Consider the following 24,398-nt stretch of genomic DNA (forward strand, 5'->3'; position numbering starts at 1 on the left):
TGTACCAACTGTGTGTTAGAGAATGAAAAAGACCTGGGAGGTGGAGAATGAAAAAGATCTTGGGATAATTGTGCAGTCAGATATGACGTTCTGTGAGCAGTTCAGACGGACTGCCGGAGCAAGTCATGGAGTTTGTCAATGATATATAGGAATTTTTCTAGCAGAGACAAGGAGCTGACTATCCCTTTGTATAATGCAATGGTCAGGCCACACATTTGAGTACTGTGTACAGGTCTAGAGGCCTCATTTTAGGTTGCAGCATCTGGAGACTAGGCAACTACAAGGCGATCTGATTCAGGTGTATAAGGCCTTGAATGGTTTGAGCAGGCTCAATGCTGACAGGGGTATTTCCACTTGATTAGATGGCGACTCTGTAGCCAGGTGGGCAGGTGCTGTGCATAAATCTGCTGCAGTGACACAGACTTTGCCGTGACGCCGACCGGGCTAGCCGGGTGGGTAAAGTGACTGCCTGGCAACCTATAGGTCGCGGGTTTGAATCCTGCCTCAGGCTTGGATCAAAGTACTGCAAAAACCTTGGGAGGTGCATTATGGCCGCAGAAGCTGATGCGCCAACAACTACCAGGAAAAAAAAAAAAAAAAACTTTGTAAGTTGATAGACCGGTGTTCAAGCCGATGAGGTGTAGTCTTGAAATTGGAGTTTCCTTTCCCTCCCTGAAGTGTCAGGTTCAGCTTATTTAGTTGGTCTAAAATGTCTGCTAAGTAAGCAACTCTTTTCTTCCAAACTTCATCATTAAAGTAAGCCACAAGGTCATGTTTCCCTTGCACTTCCAGGAACAACTTGATTTCATCTTTCAACTCAAAGACACGATTGACAACATTTCCTTGCGACAACCAGCATACAGCAGTGTAGAAAAGAAGTACCTCGTGGTCAGAATTCATATCTTTACAGAGTTCTTTAAACAGATGAGTGTTGAGGGCTCCAAATTTAATGTAATTCACAATTTTGATCAGAGAATCAAGTACCTCTTGGAGAGGAGCTGGAAGGGTCTTACTGGCAAGAGCACATCGGTGAATCATGCAGTGAATATCCTTTGTTTGGGGAGCAAGTTCTTTCACTTTGGTCTGAAAGCCCAACTTTTACCCTAGCATAGTGGTGCTCCATTTATACAAACCCCACAGAAGTTTTTCCACTGTAGTCCTCCAGTTTCAAAAAAGGTATTTATCTTCTCCATAATATCTTCACCTTTTGTAGTAGTTTCAAGTGCACTACAAAACAGGAACTCTTCTTTGATGTCATCTAAATGAATATTTTTCACGAAGACAAGCACTGAGAACATGAACTTACATCCGTTGAGTCATCAACTTGAAAAGAAAACAATGGAGAAACTTTGATTTCATTCAAAACCTCCTCTTTCAGCATCTATGGACATATCTGAAATGCACCTCTGAATAGTGTTATTGGACAGAGATATTTGTCACATCTTTATCTCACTGGCTTCCCCAAGAAATAACTTCACCATCTTCAACATGCAGGGTTTGATGACCGTTTCTCCAATCGTGTAAGGTTTTTTTTTTGTTTGGCAATTTCCAATGCAACTTCATATGATGCTTGCACTGCTGCTGTGCTGTTGCGGAAAACTTCCTGTCTCTGATGTCTGGGACCAGTTTCATGGCGTCGAAAGAACTCCAAATCCTTTTTAGTATGTTCTGAATGCTTTGTCTCTAAGTGATGTTTCAGTTTTGAAGGTTTCATAGATTCAGCACTGAGAACGACATTGCACAAAATGCATTGTGGCTTCTCTATGCCATTGCTGATCAAGGTGATAAAGCCAAATTTTAGATAGTCTTCTGAATATTTACATTTTTCTCCATGGATATGGATTTAGCATGGACTGATAACGACCTACTGACACTCTTTAGATTTTATAAAGTGCAAGCAGTAGTTAACCCGCACTCGATAGTGAGTGACTGGTTTCTATTACGTGGCAACTAAAGGTGGTTGACTACTGGTGAACTAAGTTCACGCCAGTTTGCATTAGACGGTCCATCACAGACATTATTGAATTACATCACTGCAAACATGCCAGCGTCAGCAAAACATAAGGGGTGATCTCAACTGCGTTAAGAGAGCACTTCACCTTTATTCAACAGTCTGTATTCACACATTGAGACACTGATTAAAAATGAATTTTGATATTGAATTTTGCATCATAGTAAATATTTTTTTCAGTTTATAATTTGTAACATAGAATTTTATTCTAATGATAACACTGCATTTGTATATTTTATTTTTAGAGAGTGAATCAAGATTCACTCTCTTTTTTACTCTAAAAGCTGCAGCTCTAAAATTGATTCACAATCAATTTTAGAGGTGCAGCTGATATTAAATGGGAATGTTCTGGAATACTATGAACACTTGATTCTACTAACTGTTCCATAACTTCAAAGAGAGACAGCCTGTGGTTTAAGCTCAAAGTGCTAATAAACCTTGTAAGAGAATGGAAAGGAGTGGTGGATAAATGACTAAAGATTTCAAAAAACAGAACTTGTTCAATGCCAAATGAATACATTGGACTATAACAGCATTTCTCACCCTTTAAGTAGACTGTAGAGTACCACAAAGTATTCTCTAATTTAGGCACCCCAACAGAACAAAAATAATGTATGTACAGTAAACCCTCGCTAATCCAGATTAATTGGGTGGGGGGGAGGTCATCTAGAGGGGGAGGTCATTAAGCAATAATCCAGATTAGTGAAGTAAAAGATAGCCCTAAATGACAAAAAACTTAGAACACAAATAAATGGAAAATTTAATGATAGAGGTAGTGCTGATGAAAATAAATAAAAAAATATCACTGTAGAGCCTTTATTTAAAAATTATAAAAAGATAATACATTTATCTCTCGATAGATGGATAAATGTACAGTATTGTCTTTTTATACATTTATCAGGTAGAATTGCCATCGCATCCAACGCCACTGATCGTTGCTGTGAATACCACTTAAATACAGCTTCTTCCAGCAACACTGTGTGTGTGTGTGTGTGTGTGTGTGTGTGTGTGTGTGTGTGTGTGTGTGTGTGTGTGTGTGTGTGTGTGTGTTTTCAGTATTTGTGTATATCAACTCGCCTATCTTGCAACTGGCTGCAAAGATAGAGGTTATAATCTACATACAGTAAGACCCCCTGTATCAGAAAGGGATACGTTCCAAGACCTACCGTGGATGGCTGAAACCACAGATATAAGCGAACTCCTGCTAACCCCATATATAACGTGGTGTTCTTGTAAATACATATAATATATAATAAAGCTGCTGACCCCATATATAACAAAGTTTAATTGATAAATTAAACTTAAGTAAGATATTACCAACATTAAATACGATAATAATAAAGTACAGCAGACTCTCGATTTACCGGGATTGGATTAACCAGGACACTTCAAGACTCCAAATTTAAAAAAAAAAAAAAAAAATCAAGCAGAAATCATAAAATTCAAGTAATAACTAGAATAGGTATAAACAGATATTTTGCAAGTTGTAAATAAGTGACAAGAACTGGCATTATAAGTCATCATTGGGAGATAATGTGCCTATTATCTTGTAGTTCCCACTGTCTTCATACCTACTGCTCAAAACAAAAAAAGAAAGAAAGAAAAAAAGAGATCAAATGTTTAGTTTGATTTAGTGCGTCGTGTCGATTGTTGTGTTCCGTCGCACCGCAAAAGGACAAATTTTGTTTCATTTTTTTTTGTCAGAGATGTCGGAATATATATATATATATTTTTTTTTTTTTATAGTAACTTTATTTTCTTTTTTTTGTTTAGAAATCGCAAATTAAATAAAAAATTCAAACAAAAACTTGAAATTATTCAAAAGTTTGAAAACGGTGCATCCGTTAAATCTCTAAAGAACCATTATAATGTTGGTGACCAAACCATACACAACATTGTAAAAAATAAAGGGAAGCTGTTCGATTTAAAATCGACATCAAAAAAAATAAAGAGAAGCATCAAACTGAACACGCGAATAGTACATGTTAAGTTTTTTCGTGTTTTTTCCATTGTTAACTGCAGGTAACTGAATCAGTGGATACAGGGGCACAACTGTATATTTATATTTTTGTTGTACACGCTGTGTTTTGTAGTTATAGGAAATTGTATTGCAGTTTAGCTAACAGGATTCAAAATGGGGAAGTAATTAGCCAAAATATTTTAAAATATCTTGCCTTTAAAAAAATCTTGCAGTGGGGCAATGATGACTTCTAATTGAACTGCATTGCAATATCACAAATGAATCTGGGAAACAACCAATCCACATATGATTCACGAACATCTACAAGCTTGCCTGAAGTTATTGTACAGTTTAATTTAAGTGAATTAATTACTAATCCACTCTTTTTTGAAAATGTGTATGGAACAGGTTCTGTGACGTTCTATGTTATTGAGCAGCATCAACCATTTCTTGTTCTTATGTGATAAGATCTTCCACTGCAACAACACTGATTTTTCCAACAACTGCTTTCACTCATGCTGCTTTCCTCCACTGCAACAGTTGTGGAGCACATTTCACTAGTGAGAGGGTAGTGATATTGGGCTTCTATCACTGTGGTTACCTCATGCTCTCAATTTCCAAATTCTGTGATCTTTGGAAATGGGATTTTTTTGAATGATCAGGTCTAGTATACTGACATGCATGCCCTTACTGAAATCTTACTGAAATCACAACTGAAATCTAAAGCTGAATGCAGCCTGTCCATCCCTTGGAATGTAGGTACTTTAATTGTGACCACCATGTAGCACTTAAATTAAGAAGGTAATGTAATAAATTTATATACTTACTCTATATCCATGCTCTAATTCAAAGCTTTCTTCAAACTGTTTGATCTTCTTTTTTAGACCTGCATATACACAAGCAAGCAAGCATAAGTAACAGTACTAGGAAATTTAAATTGCAATGAAATTTATAAAGTAATATCCATCTTACAATAAAAGTTTAATAAAAGTAAGTAATTATTTCAAGATACAGTAAACAATAATCTTATTACTCTTATTTTTATTAAGAGTAAAAATAAGAGTAAATATTATAAGCTCACCGTAATTTTATGTCTATTTATTTGCATAATTTTCCAAAATTTCATGCTCAAAAGTTCACACAAGAATTTATTGATAACAAAAGGCATGTGGAAGTTTTCAATAAAAAATTTTATATATTTACTAAACTGTTTGAATTATTTACTTATTACAATAAATTCTATTTACCCTATAATTTTTATTAAAACATATAAGGTACAAGGGATTCCCACTTGTTCATACTCGATTTTTAAGTGGCATGAACTAATTATAACATAAAATATATAACTTAACAGCAACACAAAATGCAACAATACCAGTATTAGTAGTGGCTAGAAGACATACAAAAATTACAATATTTTGCTTACATTTGCTTTTGCTTATATTTGAAAGTGTCTGCAATTCTGTCTGGATACAACAGAAGGGAGTATACATGATTTGAGCCTTGTCAATCAATTCGGCCCTGGAGAGACTTGCTGCAATGACCAACTAATTTCTGGCTACAGATAAACTTTTGCACATCTATTCTGTAACAGCCATGCTTCCTCAATTTGACTTTGTCTCATCAAACCCCAAAAAGGTTTAAGCTAAGAAACTATACGCTTTCTTAGCTAGCTGAAGAATAGCCAGGTTCGCAAACTAAAAGCTTAGCATAAAGGTGCGGGGGGGGGGGGGAGAAAACACATTATTTGTCTGTCTTTTGTTGTTGTTTTGACTAGAATTCTAGGGTGTGTAAAGCGGGTGTTAGCAGAACATAAAAGCCACATCTCTTTTCAATAAAAATCTCAAATCTTTAATGAACATTATATACAGCATTTACATAAAAAATAAATAATTACATATAAGCATAACAATTTCCATATATAGTCGATTCCGGTTATTTGGGACACATCGGGACTAGTGCATTTTGGCTCGATTAAGCAGCTGCCCCAATTATCCGAAGTTTCACGTAAATAGTTAAAAATACAATGAAACCCCGCTTTACAATTGGTTCACCTTACAATTAAATTACGTTATGATGGACTCACCATAGTAAAGTACCATTCACTATACGATGTGTAGTAAGCATCGGTCACTGTGATCACGTTTGTGACTGAATTTAGTTTTATTAAACAGTGATTATAATTAGGGAAAATAGGAGGAATATTATCCATAGGCTATAAAAGTAAAGATATATATATATATTAAGCACAAATTTACCCTTTATTACCTTACCAATTAAAAAATTAAATGATATGTGAAAATCAGAAGAATATACGTGATAATCGGAATAATTAATATGTACAGTCAGTCCTCGTATAGCACGATAGTTGTGTTCCTAGAAATCCTAGTGCAATAGAAATAACAGGCCCTATGGGAAAAATAGGGTTAGGTGCTGACCACCTAAGATTGAACACACATTTGTAACCAAAACATTACCAAACACAATAAATAATTGTAATAAAATACTTATGTATTTTATTATGACTATTATGTAATAAAATATTGCTAATGCTTTTGCTTCTATTGTAAGCAAACTTGTTTTTTTGTTTGATTTTCTATCCAAACAGATGACAGCCATTCCATCTCTTCCAATTCTGTGTGTTTTGATCTAATGGATTTTAATTACCCTTTGAGTTGTTCCTGCTATGAAAGTTGTTTTTATTTTCTCTGCATTCTTTCTAATTCTCGGCGTTGCCTCATTTAGGCCAGTAGCATGTGCAATATCACATGGTCTTCATTTCGCTCAAAGTGTTTCAAAATTTCATATTTTTTCTCTATCAACAGAGGCAGACTGGCCATAAGCCTTACCGGAGAAACCACGGTGGGCCGGAGGCCAGAAGAGTATGGAAGCCGGTGTGATTTTGGCCATAAATGCTCGTATGAAACTGCTACAAATTTTCCCGGGTAAGAATTTTTGACCCAGTCCGCCTCTGTTTATTGATATTGCTTTTCTTTTTCTCTCTGAATCTGTAGTGTCTTCACCAGAATGCTTCCTTTTAAGTATTTTACTCATTTTTAGGGAATAAAGCACAATTACAAAATGAGGAGGCATGCTTGATACATATAAACAAAGCTGCGCGTGTGTGTGTGTAGCAACTGAATAAACAAAGCCGTAAAGGCAGAGAGACACTAACACCTCACTAGTTCATATTTTACTCAAGCACATTTCTGGGGGTTACTACCATAAAACAATAAAAACTATTTCCAGCTGCGTTTCTGCTAGTGGAATCTGTTATAAACTGGTAGTAAACTCGAACTAATTGCATTTGCGATAATATCAATAGCTGGAATTGTGTGGGTTTTTATGTTATTATGGCGAAAAGCGTTTTCCCTTCTCTGATATAAAAAACATAAATACATTTTCAGAATCTTCTCTTTAATGCTATTGTGTTGCAATTCAGTTGGGGTGATTCCGCATTCGACTGCCATTTCTTGTAAACACAAAGGCGAATCGTGCATAAGCGAATTCAGATCGTGTTATATACAATATTGTTCCCCTATTTATAAATCGCGTATGATCGAATTCGTGTAGTGTAAACATGTGTTATACGAGGACTGACTGTACTGTAATATGTACATACTAACTAGTTGACGTTTCTGTTCTCTGACATTTGCAAGTGGGGATTAAAATTTAAAACAGTAAAAAGATAAGCAATCAATAACAAAGAATACGGCATGCACAAATTTCAAATAACACGATACGTGCAAGTGAAAACGGAGTAACAAGTTACGAGGCTTTAAAAATCGGAATCAAGAGAAGATTCTGAAAAGTGATTTTTTTATATGATTGAAAATTCCATGGAAGTGTAAACACATTTCATCATAATAACCCAAAGAATTCCAGCTGTCGGTATTATCGCAAATTCAATAAGATCAAGTTTACTATCCATTTATGATAGATTGCACTAACGGAAAGCCCGATAAACAGGTGACTGCTAATTGTTTTATGGTTGTGACCTCCAGAAATCCGACTGAAATCCAACGTGGCACGGTCACAGACAATCGTAGGGTAATCTCCAGTGCTGCGGTCTCCTGCCCGATTGTTGTTGTTATTTGGTTTTTAGGAGCATTAGCAACTAAGGCCATATTGCTCCGGGGATATGTAGTGGTTTCCCTGACCTTTTCGCATCTGGTGGTCACAGGCATGAACCCCGGTCTAATCAAGAAGTGCATGCTACGCACTGCTGTTCCTGTCCACCTGCCCCGATTAAACGGCATGTTGTCCCAATTAAGCGAAATAAACCCTGGTTATTTTTTTGATTGGGTTCTGTTTTTTAAGATTTGCCCCAAATAAACAGCTGCCCCGATTAACCGGTGGCCCAAATAACCGGAATCCACTGTATTTGAACCATACTACAGTACAATACACTATCTCTCTCTCTCTCTAATCAACTATTCTCAATTTACAAATTATTAACTTCAGTTTGTATCAGTTATATCTTACTTATTATGAATCGTCAATGTTTACTCTATCATTCTCGTCCATTACTAATTTTTATCACTTACATCAGAAAAAATCATTTCAACTCTTATTACTCTTTTTATATTTTTTTCTAAGCTTTAACACCTGAAATGTATTACAACTGGCATCCTCTTACCTCAATAATATTCACTATAGATCACCCATCCTACCTTAATTACTCTCTAGTTATCATCTTAGTCATCCCCTTTACTCAAGAGGTTTCTCAATTAATAAAACTTCTTTCTCTTTACACCTCATCTGATATGTTATCTTGTGTTGGCACCTGGCCTAAACTAATGATATAGGTTAACATATCCTTACAATACTACCCCAATAAATATAATTTATTTACTAATTCCTTTATACTATTATTTTCCCTTTATTTACCCCTGTACCACACTTTCGTTATTTCAAAATTATTAACATTCATAACAAATTATCTTAACCTTAGTAACTAACTTGAGTAATGCAATATTAATGTTCTTTTTTTAAAAGAACTATCACTCAATTCCTTACAGAGCTAGATTACGAGTCCTTGAGTTCAGGATTCGAGAAAAAAACATGAACAGACTTATGTTCCGAAATGGACGCTACTTCCAATTTCCTTGCGTTCATGCTTCCTTCCTGGCAGACAGGTTTTCTTTCCCTTTCTTGGGTACTATGTTTCCTTAGTGGCGGACAGGCATACGTTCACTTCTGGGCACTCCGGTTTTCCTTCAAGGCTGACAGGCTTGCGTTCACTTCTGGGGCACTCTGGACATGACACACCTTGTGTAGAAGATATATTCACAAGTGTACATACTTGGCTCATTCTGTACAGTCAAAACTAGAACCCATGAGCAGGTCCTTTGCGAGTTTTCCTTCAGACTCTTTACAAGGGCCTACATTACTAAGCTCTCCTATCTTACTCTGTGCCCCCCCTGTGACAATTTCCCCTTACTCTGTGACAATTTCTTTATTTTCGTCTCGCATTTTCGTTACATTCCACTGTTAGGTGCCCCTAACAGCTGCGTATACCATTTCAACTACAAGATCAGTACTTCAATCGACGCTGTTTTCCATTGACATTTAGATACGTTGCAGTAGCAAGTACAGCTGTATACATCTCTTACTTTAGTTATCATAAATCAATTGTATCTTGTCTTCCGGAAATTATGAAAATCTGTGATTGATCAATAAAATATTTACAATAAAAAAAGTGCTTTTATTTCGTAATCAATATACAAATCAAAATACCTAAAAGAAATGTGAAGTAAGTTTCGCATAAACTATCTACGGTGCGTACTCAGCACACACGCCATTTTTTTTATTTGTCTCTCTCTTTAATTTAACAACTAGGGAAATATAACAGACACATTTTTTCATTATAAAATTTTAATATTGCGAATAAAAAATAACACGAAATATTTCCCATATCACAAATATCATAAAAACTATTACAAAACATTCCATAATATAAAAACAAATATTACATAAAAAACAAACTATTCTCTAAAAGGTACACAAAAATCACAGATTACATGAAAAAAAAATTATTACACAAATATTTACGAAAAATTTATTCTAAAAATTGCCATATGCAATTTACTTCTTTATTAATATTCGTTGTTGATCTTCTGCTTTGCTCAACAGGTGAGCGATGATTACAGAGGAATGATTTGATGTAACGATCCAGATCGAATTGAAGCAATGGTTTTCCATTTAGATGTATGGTCATCATAATCTGCAACGTGTTTAATTGTCAACATTATTCATTAATTCACTCAATATTATTCATTAGGCTGAAAGCTCGCTCGGCTTAAGCACTATTAATTGCAATGTTTCAAAGATAATTTTGGCTTCCTTAACTGAAAAGGCAATTTCACTTGATTTTAAAGATAAACTGTCTTCAACAAAATCTGTAAAATCAATTAAATTTTATTTCACATTTTATCAGAAAACTTAAATTTCTTATTCGGTTTTCACCGTTTTGCCAACAATATGAAAGTTCTTTTACATTCCACGATTTCGGGTAGCATATGGTTAAAATTTCTTTCAATGGTATCGTTATTTCCTTTATTTAATTTAAAATCACCCTGTTGCATTAATAACTTATCCTTTAAGGATAAAACAATGCATTTAATAACTTGTCACGATGTAAATTTTTTACTTTCGATTTTGATTCCTTCAAATTCTTTCCACTTCAACATGCTCTCAATTTTACCTTCATAATTTCTTTCAGGATTTTTCAAATTAGCAATAGCATTGATAGTTTGAATAATTAATTTATCTGCTTTTACCATAGTGAATCTGTTAAGCTTCTGAAAGGTAAGAGAGCTCCTGCAGGATGCTGCTCATTAGTGTTAAACGGTTAAGAAATTCCAGATTTAAAAGTCGTTAAGAAATTCCAGATTTAAAAGTCGGTTGGATAATTCCTTCAACCCACAATTGCTGTCAAGAAGCTACATCGTGGCCTGAACACACAACCGATCTTTATAGTTTCTGCATCAAGTTCTTTAGCAATCATCGTTAATTTGCACTGGCTTTTTGGAGATTGGTGATATAATGCATACAGTTTTTTTTTTTTTTTTTTTTTTAATTATTGCCTGTATGTCATTATATTTTAGAACATTTTCTACACAGTCAAAGCCTCGATGAAGTTTCAAAATCTGCCAACATTTCATCTTCGTAAAGTTTATATCTTAGCTGCCTCCCTCTACATTGCTACTGTCACTAGTTCTTTGAATACTGTGCTAAATGTCGGAATCACATGGATATCAGCTACCGTGACCATGTAAACATAGACAGGAGAAATTTACTGGAAAGCATGGATCATTTACTCACTTCTCCAAAAAACATATGCCTGTTTGTCGGAGTAAAGGGGAACTACAACACAGGTTGACCAGAAGCTATTGTCCGTGTGAGGAATCTTCTTCTTCGTATTGACTAGCGCAACTTCTCAGAATGCGGCTGCATAGATTTTAAGGACACCACTAACATTGTGAAATGGTAATCCCTTTCACCCTTAATTCGCACTTTCTAATTGCCTAAAGGCCACAGGTGAGAATAATGCATACAAAGTTGTCCCGTTCGTTATACAGAAATTTTCTTTGTTCAATGGAAACTATTTTAAATGTAATTACCAAGGGGAATTTTTAAAAAAAAAATCCTTATAAAGAAGTTGGTTAAACAGAGGTCCAACTAATTAAATCAAAAATGAAGCAGTTTTAAAATACATAATTGATCATCGATTGTGCCATTCAAATGCTGGGGATGTGGCCCCACTCACGCCACTGTAGTTTCGGCTCTGGATACTAAATAATTGCATTCAGAATTTCATTTGCAAAATAAATGATCGTCTCAACAATGGGCTCACAACTTTTCAAAAAAAAATAACAATGGGCTCTCGCAAGCCCATTATAGCTCACCACTGTGTGTGTTGTATGGTTATGTATTCTATCTCTGAATGCTGACCATACATGTATATTTGGCACCATTTACCTGTTTTGTAAGGATTATAAGTAAGTAATAAAATTTTAAGAGAGGAAAAAAATTTACTTACTATGTATTTTCTTTGTTAGATGCCTAGTGGACGCCAAAGTAGCTTGTTCTTCTTTAATACTGCAAAATACAGACAGTACCACACTGTAATATATACATTAATATATTAGGATAGTACATTATTGTATACAGGTAGGGTAAATTTTTCTGCATGTAGCAATGAGAAAACAAGGTTTGCTAATTAACAGAACTATCAGAAACTGTGGAGGCACTTCAATGCTAGAGACAAGTAAATTGTTAATTATTTAAAGCGTATACCATTATCCATACTATAGTTTTAATTTCAGACTTGAATTAAGAAAAATCCTTCAAAGCCTTCTAAGAAAGAAAGAAAGAGAGAGAGAGAGAGAGAGAGAGAGAAAACAGCAAATGTTTCGCAGAGAAAGCCAAGGGATGGTGGAGGGGGAGAAAGCAGCTTAAAACAGAATAGGCCAAACTCTATTAATCTCATAACCTTGGGTTTATGTACTGAATGACAGGTCTCTAAATGGAAAGCATTCAAATAATTTTCAAAGCTACTAGGCTTTTCATACCAACTAAGAAATATTGTTCACGGTTTAGGCCTAAATGGATGTCAGATGAACTAATGAGATATGTGGCAGAGAACCAAAATGAATGGGATACATATAAATTAACAGGTGACACAGAAGCCTATGGTAGATATCAGCTGGTCTCTAATTAAGTGACAAAGGGGATTAGGCAGGCAAAGGATGCAACGAAAAACAGCAAAGAGTTCTTTACTTATGTAAATTCTAGAAGGAAAGGATGAATCAGATTGGTCCAATTAACACAGATGGTTCAACAATTGATAATCCTGCTCAGGTAGCTGATAAACTGAATGAGTATTTTGCATTTACTACATTCACACATGAGGAGTTATTCAAGGAGGAGAATGCCAGAAGGGAGCTAAGTGATTTTGTAATAACTGAGATGATATTTCCACCACTCTCAGACTGTGCTTAACTGGTGGCCAATCATGTTCGATGACTCCATTTACCAACAGGTGCACGGCACGGCCATGGGTTCCCCAGTTAGTTCAGTCACAGGAAATATCACAATGGAAGAATTAAAAGGTCGTGCATTTACGAGTATACCAGATCCCATTACCTTTTGGTGTTGCTACATGGATGATGTGTTTGTAGTTATTCCCAGAGATTCGGGCAAACAACTCTTAGACCACCTTAACTCTCTATCACCTTTCATAAAATTCACAATCAAACTAGAGTCAGGCAATACCCTACCATACTTGAACACCCTGGTCTGATGTGAGGGCACACACCTGAGAACAATAGTCTATCGCTTGCCAACGTGTGCTGGCCAATTTACGTACTACCAATCAGCACACATGCACAGCCATCTTCTCGACACCACACCTGGTTCTGCAGATGAGAGGTTTGAGCCCGTCACCACCAAATACGGAAGATGCGGAAAGGTCAGGGAATGACCACCGCATATCCCGGAGCAATATGGTTTTAGTTGCTAATGCTCGTAAAAACCAAAAAAAAAAAACAAACAGCAGATGAGAGATGCACCGAGATTGCTAGGGTCAAGACAGATATTACAAGATGTGGCTAACCCACCAGTACTCTAGACAGGTGCGACCTACAGGCTCGTGACCACGTAGCAACTGACAGGACCGTTCGAGGTATTGACTCCACCGAGGGTGCCTTTATCCCATACTACCGTTCACATCAGGTTTCTACGGTCCTGAAATCTCATGGGATAAAGTGCGTACAACTCCCAGGCAGGAAACTATCATCCCTCATCTCCAGAGTGAAAATACCAGTTCCCAACTTACTACAGAGTGGACTAATGTACTGCATTTCTTGCCGTAGCTGCACTAGCTGCTAGGTTGGGGAAACTGGCAGAAGGCTTGGCAAACATATTTCAGAACACAAGAGCCATTCGCTTAGCAGACATAGAACACTTGGCCATTGCTGAGCACTTCTGGTAAGCCCGACACAACACTGACCCACACCACGATGTTGTGGTTGTCAATCGGTTCCGCCATTACTGGCGCTGCGTCTGGTTGGATTCACTGCACATCACCTTCTTTAATACTTCCATCAACAGAAACAGAGGATGTCGTGTTCATCCTATTACTGAAGCAACCATTCTCATTACTGACAAATGGTGGCAACTAGGGCTTCCATAAAACCGAGAAATTTCAAAACCGAGTTTAACCGAAGTTTACTCTTAAAACCGGTTTTAAAACTGATTTTCTCAGACTTAGGGAAAATAATTAAAAGCTTACAACACAGGTATTTATTTTATCTTGGGTAGACTGTACAAATCGTAATCAAATCTTTTAAACAAAATCTATCACCTCTTATAGTAAAAAAAATTTAAAAATTAAAATGCTCCAAAAAAGTAACCGGCTTGAGATTGTACAAAATTACAAATTGTATTCAAATCCTTTGAATAAAAACTATCTTCTCATACAGTAAACAAAAAAATAATAAATTTATTGCTCAGCTTTTTTCTGAAAATGATCCTTTAAAAAACACAGTATATTAAGCATTTTTCCTGATAGACTTGACCTTATTTTTGTGTTTTTGTGTTAAAGAGACTAGTGATCGAAAACACTCTCTCAGATTGGACACTTGTTAGTTTAATGGTCAGCAGTGCTCTATAAACTTTCTCCAGCTTTTCACTTCTACTGCTAGTTGCCTCCAAAAGTTTAAATTCTTTGCTGATTTCCAATTCACTCGGATATTTTGAAGGCTCTTCAGTTAATCTCTTTATTACACTATCATACTCTCGCACGAGTGTATCTCCAACATCAGAACTAGACGAGTCTTTGTTTTCTTCTAAAAGAACAGTTCGTTTATTTTCAGTTTCTTCATTCAATGCTAAGACTCCTTCGGAACGTTTTGCAAATAATCTCTGATAAATCTCTTCAGCATGCTTTTTCAAAACTTGCTTACTTGGAAAATCAAAAGTTCTTGAACCTGAATCTTCTTTCCTAAACTTTTTGGGGTTGTGTAGATAGCTCAGCAAAGCCACAATTTGGCAATTTTGTCTTGCTCTGTAACGCTGCAAAAGGCTTTGGTGAAACTTTAAAGCAAATGGGTTTTCTGCTGTATCAAGCTTAGCAAGCAAAAATTCGACTGAAGACTGCTTTAAGTAAGTCTGTATCTTCTGAGGTTATAGCCTTCAGAATCATTTCAACTGGTCGCAAAGTTTCACATAGCAATTCAAGTGTTTTCCAGTCATCGTCAGACACAGCTTCAGTTGACAGTACTGCACATAGAGCATTTGAAATGCAATTTTTCAATTTCAAAAATCTCTCAATCATATAGAATGTGCTATCCCATCTAGTCTTGCAATCTAATATAAGTTTATATTCTTTCCCATTAAATTTTGCTTTAACAAAATTTTGTAATATGTCATTTTTGGTAGGCGATTTTTGAAAAAGCTTGCAAATTTTTCTGACTGTTAATAGTTTGTGCAATATTGGCTATTGGATTGAAGAAATAAATGAGCTCATCGGTAAAGTCGGTTTGATAAAGCATGCCTTGCTGTCTTTCTTCAACTTCTTCATCATCACTACTTTCTCATTATTTTCATTTTCTTCATTGTCTTTGGGAGACTCAGACTGTGGCACCATAATTGATTTCTTTTTCATAAAGTACATCTATAACTGATAGATATATACAATGGGCTATACATTGTTGATGATTAGGTGTAATTTGCTTGCCAAACTTAATCATCATTGCTGCTCCATTGGTGGTGCAGGCAACAATATCCTCATCCAAGTTCAAACCAAATTCCTTTAAGTGTTCCTTCACAATTTGCTCAGTTCTTCTGCTATCAAGTGAACCATTAATTTCAATAAGACCTAACGACCAATGATTGTCTTTTGAATGCACATTTATATTCATATACCTTTTATTTTGTATAGACGTATATTCGTCTAGAGTCAATGAATACCGTGCACCCAAAACCAATGAATTTTTGAAATGCTGAATGAGTTCTTCTTTCTTAGTTTTATAATAATTCAGAACCATATTTTTAATTCCATTCACTGAGGCTGGTGGTAATTTATCGTATTTATTTCTCTGAAGGTGAAGGCTTGATTGTATAAACTCACTCTTGGCAATTGAATTTAAAGAAAATCCATCTAAAGCAGCTAATTTTGAAATCACTTCTTCCATAGATTTTTTAACGATAAAGTTTTCTAACGTTCTTACCATTTTTATGGGAGGTTCACTGTTATCTTGTTTAATGTCAATCTGATGCATTTTCTTTAAATGCAACATCAAAGATGATGTAGATCCTCCAGATGACTTCATTATCTTCTGACATTTCGAACACTGTGCTTCATCTTTGCTTTTTCAAGCAAAATAATTCCATACATTTGATTTCATCTTAGACATATTAAGAGTAATAAATATTAATTAGTAGGAATTTATATCATCGACAATTTTAAATAAAAATATTGAAGATAACAATGGCACAATACTATGCGTCACTCCCGCAAGCACTGAATGAAGACTCTAAACGAGGCAAGTTTCAAAATTTTCACGAAAGAAATTTTCTATTTATTTACTTGCAATTTTTTTTTTCCCCAATTAAATCTATTGTATTTTCAAAATTACATAAAAACTAAATTTGGTGAAGCTGCTTTTTGGAGAACATTTGATCGCAAATTTAATAGGAATAAAGAAGCAAAAAACTTTCTACGATTGAAATTTGATGCAATATTCAGTGAATCTGTTCTAGTGGGTAACCATCAAATAAGGCGCGTTCCATAACTTGCCTGGCGAACAAGATAGATGGAATGGAGAAATGTTGAACATTTTCTTTTATGCTATCGCTCCGACTCACTCGGTCATAAATGAGTACACCTGCATCGTTCCATGATACAGGTGGGAAGATAAAAGGTACCCCTCCTAGATTTGGGCCACTTGCCCATGAGATTCGCACCTAAACATAAAATAAAATAAAAACATGTTTAAAACATAAAGCAGTTGAACGATCCAGACAAATGAACAAACAAAAGAAAATGTGCGTAACAAAAAACTATAACTAAGAAAATATTCGAATCCGGTTTTAGAAGCTCGGTTTCGGTTTTAACAACTCAATATGAATACCGATTTAACCGGTTTTATAAAACCGGTTTGCAAGCCCTAGTGGCAACCTTGTCATACATCACAACCACAGACTTCAACTTCCAACAGTTAGTTGCTGCATCATGCAGTTCACTGTGCACGACTGCCATCACATGCTCTTAAGTTCTACATTCCCAAAACTTTCAATCCAATGGTTAACTGATGAAGGGCAACAAAGCCCGAAAGCTTTTGTATTACTGGTTACTGTATGTATCTGCATATTTTGTTTTTACTGTTTATCGTATGTATTTAACATTAAACCTAGTTTAACTACAACTCGTTATTATACTTTCCATTCCACTTTGTGCTACATAATGAAAATAGTACAAAAAGGGGGGTTACGTTCCAAAAGCTAACAAAATACATCATTTTTTATATAACTATCGGAAACTTTATTTTTATTAAAAATAGTAATAACTGAACAAACATCTTACAAACTGTTATACATATATGTCAGATAATGCACATTCATTTAATTTTCTTTCTCTTCATTGCTGCTAAGCACAATCAAAAGAGAATGTTTTCTCTTTTGATATCTTCACAGAATATCTTCACCTTTTGAACTTTCTTCTGCAGCATCTAGATTTCATGTATCTTCTCTCTGTAAAAAAATAAGTATTGTGGGATTGTTTGCTTTTGCTTGATAAATCTTTGTAAATTGCACGGTATGGAGCTAAGCATTTTTGAAGCTCCCTTTTGAACTTTGTGTTCCTTCCAGTTGAAGGATCTACATTTAAAAAAAAAAAAATGATTCTAATTGCTCAGCTAAGTTTATGCTTTCCGTACGCTTTTTAGTGTAAAATTTGGAACTTCAGAATTTATCTGTGCTATCATCCTCTGAATTGATTTGATTTACCTCCAATGCCATTTCCACCAAATCTGCTTTGTCAGCCGCTTTTCTACCAGTAATTCTTGAATGTCTTCAGTAGTCATATCATCAAAACCTTCCCCTCCAACAGACTTAGCAAGTTCTACTATTGCACCAATTCTGTTTTCTGCCGGTTGGATCATATTTCCTGAATGAACTGACTCTGGCCATACATTTTGCCAGCATGCATTTAATACTGGCAGTTTTACTTCTTTGAGCGATAAAGCTATGATTACGATACAGTCCACAATTGAAAAATGTTTCCATGCCTCCCTCCATCACTTTAACAGATTCAGAATCATTTTTTCCCAAAATCCATCATAACGATTTTCTGATGTAATAATGAGTTTTAAAGGTGCCTTGATCTAATGGCTGAATTAAAGAAGTTGTATTAGGTGGTAGGAACATTACTTCAACAGTTTGGATGCTTTAAATATTTTGGATGGCCTGGCAATAGTAATAAAATTTTGAAATCTACATTTTTTCACTTTAAATAGTTTTCCACAGATGGCACAAAACAATTTAGAATCCATTCTTTAAATAAATCGGCATAACCCCCCCCCCACACAAATTATGCCTAATTTCCTTAGAATAATTGTAATTCACAACAAAGAAATTATTCCAATATGCTTCTTAAGAACAAACTTTAGTAATAAATACCCGGAAAAATTTATAAATGATCAAACAAAAACCAAAATAACCTTAAAAGTTACAAATGGCAAGCTCTGAAGTCACAAATTTTTATGGTCTCAAACAAGCACAAGTTCAATAACAAAGAAAGGGAAATCCCCTAACAACAGGATTTCCTTTTTTTTTTTTTTGCATAACAATTAGTGAGTTAACAGCAATGATTCACAAAAAATAATGCAAATGTGGAAAAACTGCATCCAATATAATAGCAGGCTTTTCCCCACACAAAAGCTCAACAATACCGTGTTGTGTGCAAATCTCTAACCATGTTAGAGCAAAACTGTTATACAAGTAGCATGTTGTGCAAGTATTGCCGCAATTTATCAATCGTGTTAGAGCAAAATCGTGTTGTAGAAGTACCATGTTATATGGGAGTTGCTGATTATCCCGTTACTGCAACATAGTATCCAATCAGACTGGTCAGACAAAATTGTCCCTTAATAAATCCATACTGTGACTACAGTATAATATAATTGCATTCTAGGATGGTTCTGCCTTAATTCTTTAACTACTGACTCTCTTTATTTTCCCTGGAACAGAAATCAAGCTAACAGATTGGTAATTACTCATGTCTCCCCTCGTCCCCCCCGCCTTATGAACTGGGTGATATGTTTGCATCTGCAGTCCAGGGACTTCCCCTAAATCTAGAATGCTCTCATAATCATGGCTAAAGGTTTTCTTACCTCTTCTGCTGCCTCCTTTAATATAAGTGGAAGAAAAATATGAAGAAAAAAAAATGTTGTTTAAAATCAACAATTTCTCTTTCACTTTCCTCTCAGTTACCACAAAATCATTTTGCTCCTCCTCTGCCAGTATTTTATTTACTTCAAGCATTCTCATCTCTAAAAAATTCCATATGTGTGACTCAAAATACCCATTCAGTTTGTTAGCAACCTGTGCAGGATCATCAGCAGTTAAACTATTAACATCAAATGGCCCAATGTGATTTAAAAATTTCCTACTATTGTTAATTTAAGCAAAGAAGTCTGTTGCTTTTCTTTGCCAGAGACCTCCTTTGTGACTTGATTGCTGACTAGTTTATATCTACTGTAGGCAACTGTATCACCTGATAATTCATATGTATTACATGTATTGTATTTTTTTCTTAACCGCCACAAGTCTCATCAGTTCACCTGACATCCATTTAGGTCTACGTTGTGAACTATATCTCTTAGTTGATTTTAAAAGCCTAGTAGCTTTTATGATAATAACCTTGAAGCTTCTCTGCTAATTTTATATAATGAAATCAAGAGTATTGCTTTCTCTTGTTTCTTCCCTAACATAATGTCTCTTGTATAAAATGTAATTTGGTAGCATAATATATAACTTGACTTTGTGACATAACACATGTTGTTGCTTACCTGTGAATAGTTTAGTGCATTATTACACTTAGGTATCTCTTAGTTTAGTGTTGTACTGCCAAATTAAATAAAATTTTATTTAATTTAATTTAAACATAAATCATGCCTCAAACTAGGCAGCAAAGCAAAGAAAAAAGCTCAAAGTAGTAGGAGTGCTGTGGCTCAGGAGAGATCTGAAGATGCTAGTTCTCTCATGAATCACAGCTTAATAAAATGTGTTGCATGTTCAACATTTATGATGCTACCTGAATAGGATATAATACAACCAAAGGATGTCTTTATGTTTATATGTCTTTATTCAAAGTGACCCAGCATTACACTGGCTATCCAGCTGACATGGGTGGCCAGTGTAATGCTAAAATGGGAGCAGGAGTGTTACAGGCCAAATAACTGGGATGGTATAATGATGAGCTATACAAACAGAGCAGGCCAGTAAACCAAAATATCTTATAATAGGGAACTTTAACTTTCCATATACTGATTAGAACTTGGTAGTATTAGGTATTAGGAGTAAGTTACTGCAATGATAAAGAGATGTTTGAATGGTAGAAGGCAGAGAGTGGTAATTAATGGGCACTGCTCTTCTTGGAATAATGTTATTAACAGAGTCTCTCATGATTTTCAATGCTGATCCCTTATTGTTTTTAATATTTATTGGATGACTTCTTTCCATGCCAGCATGTTAGAGGCAATAAAGGAAAGCAAACACTCTTGATCTGATTATTGGCAGTGATTCTTCATGCATTAAGGATCTAGAGATAAAAGAACCAAAAGGTGGCAGAGATCACAGTGCACTGTTGTAGGATTTATCAAATACATAAAAATTAAGGGATGGGATTTTTTTGTAAAGGTGACAACAATGGTCTTAGACTGTTTTAAATCTTTCAGTCAGATCAACTTATTATGTTACCAATTGCAAATTCTAATTGGAACACATTCAAGGAAATAATCAAAGAAGCAATCAAGCTCTTCATACCAATCAAGAGATACTGTTCAAGTTTTAGACTTAAATAAATAACAAATGAATTAATAAGATTAGTAACAGAAAAAAAAAAAAAAGAAAATGGGATGATTATAAATTATCAGGAGACACACAAACTTACAGTAAGTGTAAACTAATCTGCAATCAAATCACAAAGGTGGGTAAGCAGGCAAAGGTACATTACAAGAAGTCTCCGACAAAGAGTTTTTTGCTTATATTAAAAAGGAAAGGAATGAACCAGTAGGCTCATCAGATATGAATGACATAACTACTGATGATCCTGTTCAGATCATTGACAAACTAAATAAATATCTGCATTTACATTTGTGTATGAAGAAGTTTTTAAGGATGGGAATGCTAGAAATACGAGGGGGAATCAAAAAGTTCGTACCCTTACCTAGAAAGGTAACTTCACAGGTACTTTAATTCTTTTCTATGTACTCTCCATCTATAGTAACACATTTCTCCCATATACGGATCAGTTGTTTAATGTCTTGATTATAGAAGTCTGCACTTTTTGCCTGAAACCACGATTCTACTTCATTGAAGACTTCCTGAGATGAATCAAAGCGGCATCCATGCAATGGTTTCTTCATTTCTTGAAACAAGAAGTCTGATGGTGCTAGGACAGGAGAACGCGGTGGGTGCTGCGTAGTACAAATCCAACAGCTGGCAAGAACGTTGCATTTGATATTGCTTCTACAAAGACATCAGTAATCTTGGAACCCATTGTGCAGATTGTTTGTTTGTTTTGGGATTTATTAGGCGAATCGGCAACTATGGCCATAGTGCGCCACCATCGTGCAGAGACCTTAGACATGTGCAGATAGATGGTCATGTAAAATTCTGTGGGCAGACCCATAACTAATTCCCACTGCATATGCGATGAAATGAATTGTCACACTTCTGTCACTCAGCACCAGCTGCTCGACCTTTGCAACTGTCTTACTGTCTGTGGATGGTGATGGCCTTCTTTCTCTTCGCTTGTCAAAGAGAAACAACCACACTGGAACACCCATTCCACTTTTTTACAGCGTCATAGGATGGACAATTCTACCCAGCACAGCTTTCATTTCTTCCTCAATTTCCTGAGCTTTCTTGCTCTGCAAATGCAGGAACTTGATCACTGCTCAATAGTCCACTTTTGTGAACCATAGTGTCCTTCCTCAGATTCTGGGCTCCACCTCTAGTTTACGATCACCTACAGGAATGAAATTTCACATGTTAGTTATTGAATAGACAACTTATATTAAAAATGGCATCTTCCTACTGATGTTTTATCTAGATCAGGGTACAAACTTTTTGATACCCTGATCTAGATACCTCGTACGCCGAGTTAAATTTCTGGCATTCCCAGAAATATAACTCAAAATATAACATTTTGAGATATCTAGAAGAAAGCAGTAGAAACTACTGGAGTTAAAAGTAAATAAGGCACCTGGGGCTGATGGAATTATAATAATTATATTATAATAAGCAGAGAAAGAGCTAGGTAATAACTATAGATCTCTAAGTGTGACTTCTGTTGAAGGTAGAATAATGGAGTCAATGATCACAGAAGAATTCCAGGATCATCTTGACTGGAATGTAGCTATTGCATGGCGATCACAGTACACAGTCATTAAGGGAAGATCTCATTGACCAACCTGGTTGGTTATTACGATACTCAAAGAAACTGGATGCAAAAAATTATTTTGACACAATACACTTAGATTTCATCAAAGCTTTTTATACTATTCTACATGAAAGACTGCTATACAGATTGGAGCACTGTGGTATTAGGAACAAGTTACTGCAAAGATAAAGGAATGTTTGAATGGCAGAAGGCAAAGAGTGGTAATTAATGGACACTGCTCTTTTTGGACTAATGTTATTAACAGAGTCTCATGCTTTTCACTGCTGAATCCCTTATTGTTTTTAATATTTATTAATGATATTTATGAAGACATATCTAGTGTAATATCAAAATTTGCAGAAGATGAAGTGTCAGTAGGGTGGTTAGTGGCAGAAATCAGAGTATGATGCTTCAACAAGAACTAGATAAATTAACCACAAATGAGCTGAGAAGCAGAAATTGAGGTTTAACATTGAAAGTGCAAGGTACTGTCATATGGGAAGCAATAATCCAGAATAACATAGCAACTGAATGGTACAACACCAAGCTTAATGGTATGATCTAGGGGTAATTATACAGTCCAACATGATGTTCTCTGAGCAGTGAAGGCAGGCTGTTGCGATAACTCATGGGATTATGTCAATGATATACAGTAATTTTGCTAGCAGTGACAAGGAGGTAATAATACCATTCTATCAGGCAATGATTAGGCTGCATATTGAGTACTGCATGCAGCTCTGGCAGCCTCATTTTAAAAAGATGTGGATATGCTGGAATTGGTGCAGATAAAAGGAACAGGATTAGCCATGGACACAAAAGGGCACCTCATCAAGCAAGGCTTCAGTTTGGCAAATTGTAGCATACAAAACTAGGCACCTACAAGGAGACCTGATTAACTGTTTGAAGTCTTAAATGGATTGAGTAAATGAAATGCTAATGGCATCCTAACTCTTGCTCAGATTAACTGTTTGAAGTCTTAAATGGATTGAGTAAATGAAATGCTAATGGCATCCTAACTCTTGCTCAGACCACACACATATAAGGGAACATAAATTCAAACTGGAAAAAAAAGGATGATTGCAGAATAGGCATACAAAAATTTGATTTCAGCCAGAAAGTGATCTGGTATTGTGAAGGTGGATGGGTGTTTGAATAAATTTAAGAATTTAAACAAACTATTAGAGGGGACATGTCGTACATATGTTTACCCTGTTTCTTTGCTGCTCCCAGACAATAGTCATCTCCACCCAGTAATTCTGTAATCAAGTACAGAAATCTATAAAATATGCCTGACGTGAATAAGTGTGTGTTTGTGTTAGTGGAAATGCATGGTCTGTAGTTTTATGTTATTTATGTCAGGCCTGTTTTAAAGATTTCTATACTTCATCAAAGAATTATGTTATTTAAGTCCTCTTTGCCAACAGGGAGCAGCCAACGCCTGGGCAGCTGCTGCCTGGTGCCCATCCCCGGCATAAGGAGCAGGGCCTTTGTCCAGCATTGACTTAGCATCCACCGGTGGTTTATCACACCAGAGGATGCTCACTCATGTACTCAGGTTGCCCAAGCCTGGGTACACAAAAAAAAAAAAAAAAAAAAACCCTTCCTACCACTGCATGTGCTTGTGCACATTTCCCCATGTACAAGTGAGTGTGCTATACCTGTAGAAAGTAAAAAATAAAAATTTTGAAGAGGAATTTGTAAAATAACCTGTTTTCTTTTTGTGAAGACCTCAAAGCAAAACTGTTGTAATATAT

At 35.6% G+C, this 24,398-nt stretch overlaps 1 protein-coding gene across 1 annotated transcript in view; it reads right to left on the reverse strand.

Annotated features, from left to right (window-relative positions):
* Positions 1-24,398, reverse strand: part of LOC150081576 (uncharacterized) — a 302,450-nt gene that overhangs the window by 151,267 nt on the left and 126,785 nt on the right. Inside the window, exons 12-13 of the mRNA XM_090380248.1 lie at positions 12,016-12,074; positions 4,799-4,857 (exon numbers count right to left, since the gene is read on the reverse strand). Of these exons, the coding sequence (XP_090236374.1) occupies positions 4,799-4,857; positions 12,016-12,074 (118 nt within the window). The remainder of the gene's footprint in view (positions 1-4,798; positions 4,858-12,015; positions 12,075-24,398) is intronic.

Source organism: Mastigoproctus giganteus, chromosome 8 (assembly GCF_048544385.1).
Source record: "Mastigoproctus giganteus isolate SK-2022 chromosome 8, ASM4854438v1, whole genome shotgun sequence".
NCBI classification, from domain to species: Eukaryota; Metazoa; Arthropoda; class Arachnida; order Uropygi; family Thelyphonidae; genus Mastigoproctus; species Mastigoproctus giganteus.